At 29.6% G+C, this 8,445-nt stretch overlaps 1 protein-coding gene across 1 annotated transcript in view; it reads left to right on the top strand.

Moving 5' to 3' along the window:
- LOC107445531 (transcription factor RFX3) overlaps window positions 1-8,445 on the top strand; it is a gene marked incomplete at its 5' end in the record, with an annotated part of 45,322 nt that continues 36,877 nt past the window's right edge. The window contains 2 exon segments of the mRNA XM_043055531.2: window positions 1-146; window positions 4,384-4,501. Coding sequence (XP_042911465.2) covers window positions 24-146; window positions 4,384-4,501 — 241 coding nt within the window.

Genomic DNA, 8,445 nt, shown 5'->3' with positions numbered 1-8,445 from the left:
AGCAACATTTGGAAACTGTTACCATGGCAACTGAGCCGAGTTTTGTATTAGCGGACTTGCCGAGAGAAATCAACAGAGACCCCCTGAAGACCGCGGGAAACAACCAACAGCCTCAAAACCTTTCATCAACTGCGGAAGGCGGCGAAGTAAGATTATCGAAAGTTTAAAACTTCTTTCATTTATTTTATGCTTGGGGAGAAAGTGTTCGAGAATTGCAACACATGCTTTCGACAGCCATTTTGATTTCAAAATTTATATTTTCTAAATAAAAATGCATTGCTTCTTGAATATTATTTTATATTAAATTTTTATTTTTTATCACGTTTAGCAAAAATGTCTGTTGTAAAAGCGTTTAGCTTGTAAATTAGAGGGTTGCTTAAAAAGAATAAAAAAATCTGAACTTGAAAACACTTAGTCTATCGTTCGATTAATTGATTCCATTATCAGTTTTAAAGTAATAGAATATGGGAATAATATTATTGAAGTAAATAACATAACTTTATTGATAATGTAAAATATAATAGGAAAACATTTTGTTTGCATTAGACAGGGCGCATAGCGCTTTTAAAAAGTGCTAAAAGGTGCTTATTTTCGATTTCCATGTTTTAAAAGCCCTTAAATGTGCTTTTTTTTATTCAGTGTTAAGAAAATGCTTAATTTTCTATCATTTTAAAAGATTTTTTTTTTTTTTTTTATTTTNTTTTTTTTTTTTTTTTTTTTTTTTGCGGGTGGATTGTTGTCATAAATTACAAAAAAAACATGATTTTCAGGATTTTCTCTGCATATTCAAACTGCATATATTTTTTCAGGATTATGTTAAGTTTTTTAAAAAATTTTTTGCATTTCGTTGATTTTTTTGTTTATAAAGCAAGAACTTAAAGCGATAGAAAAAAAATTTATAACTGCACATATCCTAATTATGATTTTTTTTTCTTGGAAAGTGATTAAAACTATTTTTTGAGTGCTTATTTTTTATTGAAAAATCTGGCTACGCAACCTGATTAGGATGTCTTTATTTAATATTATCTGGGTAACACAAATTACAAAATGGGAATGAGTAACACTAACTCTAAAAAAAGGGATGTATAGTACAAACTGTCAAAAACAATAGTTTTATATATATATATATATATCACATTNTATGATTTAAATATTACCTGAGATAATTTAATTACCTATTGAAATCTTCAATTGATTTCACCCTAAAAGCAAAAATGCGAAAAAGAGATTTGAAAATAAAACCATTATAATAAGTGATGAAATGAAATAAGTATTTACACAACCATTTTTTTTTTTCTTCAGTTTTATCTTAAACTTAAGTTATTATGAAAAAATAAAAGTTTTGGACTGAATTTTGCTATCTGATAAACATAAGAATAATTAAAATCTGCTCTTCTAATCATATATGCAACAAGCATATATGTTACTAATGTAAAATAATAAAAGTGCTGTCTTTACGAATATATGTATATAATTGTTTTTAATTGAACATGTAATAATTTTTTATTCTAATATTTTGGATGATAGTCTCGCATTTTGTTAAGGAGGAGACGCACAAATAATTTCCTTTTTCACATTTTGTAAAGAATCATCAGAGTAAAAAAATTAATTTAAAATCATGAAATCCATAATACTAATTTTCGAATGAAAGGGCGGCGACAAAATCACTCGAATCGGTTTCCTCATATGTGTGTTTCGTTTCGAGATTGTTGTAATAAATAATATCGTATAAAAAATATCGGATTTAAAAACTTGGGAGAAATCAATAGCAATAACTGCTGAAAACTTGATAAAATATTGCATTAAAAAGTAAGTACTCAAATTCATGATTCCAATTTTTCAAATTGTTTGAAATATATCGGGATATTTAAAATCCACATGAAAATCAATGATTGCCAAAAATTCGGTCGAAACATCGCATCAATTTACGATACTATTGGTGTAAATTGCGCATGTCAAAAAATTATTATCTAAATGCTTGATTCAAATATTATGTGTAAATTTCTGTACAAAAGGAAAGTAAATTTTTTTTTACTTTTCAAAAGATAAATCTTTCTGCGAGAACTCTGTAACATACTGCTCCAATGTTGCCATGTCGCTGCAATTCTGTCACGGGGGCCGACAAAGATGTTCACGCTGTTAAAACGTGAAAAAATTATAAAAAGTATATTATATACTTTTATCAGCACAGCGGTTGACTGCCTTAGTCCAAACCTGCATCACAAAATTGGTTATTAATGGGAGAATAGTGTAAATATTTCTTTCACTCATGAGCCAGTTAATAATTTCTCACAAATAGAATGTTTTTGTGCAATGTATGAGGTTTAATTTTGATGATTATTCTAAATATTTCTTTTTAAGATTTGTTAAAATTTTTCTAAACTGGTTTAATTTCCATTAAATTTTTATTTTTTTTAATTTGAATGTGTTTTTAGTGATATCTTTCATTCAAATTACTTCTTATTGCTTTGCTGTTTTATTTGAGTTTCTTTTTATTGAAATTCACTGAACTGGGGGAGGCATGGTACATACTTTATCCTTTTATTAGTTGGAAAACTTCTTATTTTTGATACCTTTGAAAGTATGTAATGTATTGCCTTTATTAAGTACAGAGAGGCCACTCACCTGGAATTATCGGGGAATTTTTTTTATACTGCAAAAATCGGGTAAGTTTGGATAAAAACCTGGTAAAAATCAGAGAATTTTAAAGAAAAGCTGGAATTTTTTTCTTAATTGAAATTATTATGCCCCCTTTTTTATCTATGGAAATGTATTGCCAAACAGTTCATCAACTTAGTGATACTTTAAAATTTGTTCTATTATAACTGTGTAAAACTAGAATGCCATCCCACGGTTGCTAAATGAATCAAGAAACCTTTTGGGAGACTATGTAATTTAGGGAAGGCAAAGATTGTGATGGATTTATTTGCTTCCGTTTATTTTTCTCTTCTTCTACCCCCTGGGCTGAATTTATTTATTGTTCGACTTTGTTCTGATGCTTTGGGGGTATGATTTCTTTTGACCAAACGTTAAAATGTTTTAATAACGCTATGAAATTCTCCAAATTTTAGTTGATTATATTTTTATTGCACTCTTCTTCTGAAAGGTATTTGTACTCCCATCCAATGAAATCGATACATTTTTTTTTCTCGACAAAGCCAACCAATCACTCATTTTCATATAATTGCTAACAGTAACTTTGTCGACAAATGGTCACAATTGTTACTTTGATGCTAATTTTCTCGGTTTCATTACAACCTTTTATAACACATTTTGTTTATATTTATAAAAAAAGGTTCTTTTACAAACCAATTATATGTTAACATTTACTGTTTTGTGAATAAATATTTGATTATTGGTTCGAATTGTGTAGTTATGACGATATTTGTAAATCTTGCTTGCATTCCAGAGGTAATAACTCTTTTTACCCAAAGAAAGCTTGCAAATGTATGGGAAACATGTTAAATGATATCTAATCATAGAATATAATTTTTTTTATTCATATGTGTTTAATAAGGAAACAAAAACTTTGCTTTTTTGTTTTGCACTGTACAGGTGTGAATTTCTAGTTGGGCATTACTAACTGTCAACCAGATAACCAAAATTTTAAACTTAATATTTTTAGGCCACCAAGGTATCATTTTCAACTGAGGATTTTCGAATTAATGACTTTAACTTACAAATATCAGTTTTTGATAAGTTATAAGCCGTTAAAGGAAAGGCTATATCATTTGAAATTCTTAACCGCTTTACGTAAATCCTAACAAGGGCAGTTTTTTTTTATTTTTAAAAAATTCACACTAATAATAGAAAATGGTATTAATAATAATTAAAGTAAACTGTAATGAGACAGGTTATCTTGCTCGAATGTGTAGTGTAAATAAATGTATTGTATTGAAATGTAAATAAATATAAAAATTTATTCATTATAATCTCCTGGAATTATTTTCTTTTGCTTAATGAAAATATATTACTTTCGCTAGGTTTTCGGGTAACTCTATTTCCAATTGCCTACACTTAGTGCAAAAACTACTTAAACACATTAAAACATTTTTATTCAGTAAAAGCAATATATTCTACACACTAAATGAATTATTTTCTTCTCATCTATCTTAATTTTTTAAAAATTAATAATGTACCAAAATATGAAAAATTTAAAAAATGAAAAATAAAATCTTGGCTAAGTTGTAAAGATAAATTTAATCGAAGTTTTTTTCAAGGTAATATATTCAAAAAATTAACATTTTAAATAAAATACTTTAATATTAACACTTTTCTGGTACCCATCCTACACTTTGTGCAAGCACGCTGACCTTGAAATTTTAAGATTTTTAGCTGGAAAACCTGATTTAGTGGCCACCCTCATGTAATGATTTCTTATAGATTTCCACATCATCTGAAGAAGCTGCTCAAGTAGTCACTCACAGCTTCCATCCAGAGACACAACAGTCTGTCCTGTTTCAAGCTTTAACTGCACAGCCACACTTCATTGCTCTCACAGGTAATTTGGTGTAACGATTCGTTCATTTTAGAGATTTGGAAAAACCATCCAGAATCAATACAGTTTATAATATCAGTCAAGTTTTAACCATAGTATTAATTTCCAAGCTGTTTTTTATGCTTTAAAACATCTGAAAATTAAAAAGAAGCAATTAAATTTAATGAAAAATTAAATAAGAATATTTTACTTCTATAAATATAGCAAGACTCATTGCCATAAAAATGAGTTCACCTATAAAGAGTTGTCAGAATGAAACAAAATCTCACGTAAGTACAACATTGATGTAAATAAGTGATTGTAAAACAAGTACAACATTAATGTAAGTAAGTGATTGAAAAACAAGTACAACATTGATGTAAGTAAGTGATTGAAAAACAATCATTTATTGCGGAATAAAATACTAATAATTGGAAGTTTTAGTACCTTCTTGGCCCACCTCTAGCACGGAAGTAGTCAGATATAAGTGTCCTTTATAATGTCTTGCAGCTCCACAATTGCTGTAAAAACGCCACAAAATCAACAGTCCAACTTTTGTGCCAAGTGTTCCCAGATATGCTTATTCAGTATCAAGTCTGAGGATCAAGTGTAGGCCATGCATTGTCTCATTAAGAAATGGCGTCTGGAAGCCTTGCCCAGAATGGCCAACACGTGTGACTGAAATATGTCACAAATCTACCGCAAGGCATGTCATGGTACCATGGATCAATATTAAGGGGTTGTTGTATGCAATGGCACCCCATTCTATTACACCCACCAACTATAAGAGTTGTGTATCTGTACAGCGCAGGCAGGATTGATGCCAACTGCTGCTTCCTTTCAAAGTAAAGTTACTCTCGACAAGATTGAACTGCAACCAAATGGAACCAGGTCATCTTCAGATATGAATCCAGATTTAGTGATCACCATCGTCTACGAGTCTGGAGGCTCATGGCCTCAATCCTGCTGTACAGTATCATAACCCCTTGTACGATAGTATGGGGTGTCATCGTGTACCACACACAATCACCTGTAATATTAATCCATTGTGCCATCACAACCCAGCGTGACATCCTTCAACCAAATATGATGCCACTCCTGGCAGGGTTCCCTTGAAGGCATTTTTCACCAAGGGTGTCGCAGGAATGCCACATTACCAGCTGTCCTTGCTCGATTTGTCATGGAACGATCATATATGGGACCCAGAGGGGTGGCTCTGAGCTTAGTCAATTTACAGCGACTGTGGAATGAGAAACGGTGGGGAATTGTATGCTGCATTTGCTCCATTCACTTATATTTTTCTCTGCTATAAATGATCTTTTGGCTTTGATCACTTACTTATATCAGAGTACTGCTACACAGCCTTGTTACGTATGATTGCTCAGGTGAACTGTTATATCTGTATTTGAATAATAGCTACCTTGTTTTATTAAGTTAAATTATCTTTTATTTCTCTTAAATTAATTGGATATTAGAGAATATTATTGTCATCTCTTGATTTCTGAGTCAGTAATTGTCTGTAATATCACTGGGTCTTGTTTATTGTTGGGTGCAAGTGAAAAAAATGTTTAAATATTTTATGTCAGTCAAATGAAGCTTTATAAATCCAAAAATGTTTTTTTTCATTTGCAGCTTTTTAACTCACTAGAATGGGAATAATTCAAGTTATATATAAAGTTCTTTTTATTATACACGCCATGCATTAGCGTAGGAGTGCATTACCTTTATTTGAAATATGGACGCAAGAAAATATAATTTAGCTTTCCAAAACTGCCTTCGAATTTTGTGTTCACTAAGAATAACTTAATAAGTTCATAATATCAATTTATAACTACCAATGTAATTATAATTTCATAACTGCTTCGGCACCTTCATTCTAAGTTTACGACTATTAATGTTCAACTCTGTAGCCTTAATTTGAACCCATCCCAAAAGATAAGGGAATTTCTGGATAAATTTTTTTTGTTTTTATAACCATCATTGAACAACCAACCCAATTTTGGGGTTACGTCTACCAATGTTCAATGCCGTAGTCTTGTAATTTTGAACCCAGTCCAGAAGACAAGGGAACTCTTGGATCAAGTATTGATACATAAAGGTTCGCCTTTTCTGTATTAGATAAGTACATATGGCTTTGTAAAGATTTTCTTGAATGCATTCAATAGGTTCAAGAAGATAATTTTTTTTCTCGATATTTGTAATGATTTTTGAGAAAAGTAGAAGTTTTCACCAATCAGTATGAACCAAAATTGCTGTAATAAGCTAATTAATTAGTGCAGACAATATTTTAAGTTGCAAAAACAGACATGAAACCATACTTTCTCTGAATAAGCATAATTTTATTACGATGGATTTGGAATTATTTAGGATTAACATTGCTTTAAGATGAGTGTATAAGCATATTAACAATTACTAAATATATTAAAAGCAGTGCATTTATTTACGGGCAATTAAACGAGTTTGTAAAAATGTTAGTAAATCGACAAATTGTGTTACAACAGTCAAAGACAGAAATTTTTCTTTTTTTTTAAAAAAAAATTTAACAAAATTGTGACATATTGAATACAAAATACTTTTAAATATTGTTTAAATGTGTACAGTGTGCAAAAAAATAAATGGACCTCACTGAATAACTATTCATCTAATGATAGGATCTTCATGTTCTAGAATATGATCCAAATGGTTCGAAGGAGTAACCTCAAATATGCAGATTTTGCAGTCCATATTTTAGGTTATGAAATCAAACTCAAAATCGCATATTCTATCAGGGATGTGAGTCTTCCGTGGATACGCGGATTTCCGCTAAAAATGTTTTTAGCACAAATTGAAATATTTTATGAGGAATTAAATTTTCTGCGAAGCGAAAGTATTGAAGTCTCCATTCCTCCCTCAAAAATTTATTTTCGTATTTACCTGATTTAAAAGTTGAACGTTACGATTCTTAATCAGGCGATTTAAATGTCATACATTGCGATTCTTATTTATGAGATTTAAAAATCCAATATCGCGATTTCTAATTACGCGCTTTTAAAACCCTATGTGGCGATTCGTATTCACGCGAGCTTAAAATCCAATGTTGTGATTCGTTTTTGCAGTTGTAGTATCAAACATTGATTTTCCTATTTATGCATGCTTTAAAAATTAGTGGGATTCGTATTCGCGCTATTTAAAAATTACGCATCGTGATTCGTATTTGCGTGATCTAAAAATTACACATCATGATTTGTATTTTTGCGTTTTTTAAATTCGATATAGAGTTTCATATTCACATGATTTAAAAGCCTCATTTTGGGATTCATATTCTCTTAATTTGAAATCATGCATGTGATTCTTATTAATATATTCATGCAATTTTAAAATTAATTATTGGGATTTATAATCACATGGTTTACAAGTTTAAAAATTGTACTTTTTTGTCAAATTTTTGTGTGTGTGTATATATATATATATATAAAATTATATATATGTATATATAAACAATATATATATGGTATATATATGTAAACATAAGTTCAAAATGAAGAAAAACAAAGAAAAATTATAGACATATGAAAAAAGGGGGGAAATAATAAGTAAAAAAATATCAAACAACAGTTTTTTTAAAAAAAAGACAAAAAAAAAGGATGAAATTTTATTTAAAAAAAACGGAAAAAAAAGATATAATCTTTTCATCAGCCCACACGATTATATCCGCAAAACAGAGTGCTTTCTGACATTGTATGAATAAAGCCAAAGCAAAATATATTAATACAATAGTGACATATATATATATTCATTCATTCTTGAATTTTCTCTTTTTTACTTTCCAACTACTCTCATCCCTGATTCTTGGAATTAGCATGCCTTTTTCCAATGGATTCAGATCCCAAAGATAATTCTATGCAAAATGTAACTTATAGTAAATATTTATTGTTTAATTTTAAAATTGCAAAAAAAAAAAAAAAAAAAATTTGTTGTAACCCCCCCTT

Source organism: Parasteatoda tepidariorum, chromosome 4 (assembly GCF_043381705.1).
Source record: "Parasteatoda tepidariorum isolate YZ-2023 chromosome 4, CAS_Ptep_4.0, whole genome shotgun sequence".
In the NCBI taxonomy this organism is placed as follows: Eukaryota; Metazoa; Arthropoda; class Arachnida; order Araneae; family Theridiidae; genus Parasteatoda; species Parasteatoda tepidariorum.
This window is presented reverse-complemented; position numbering and strand designations above follow the sequence as displayed.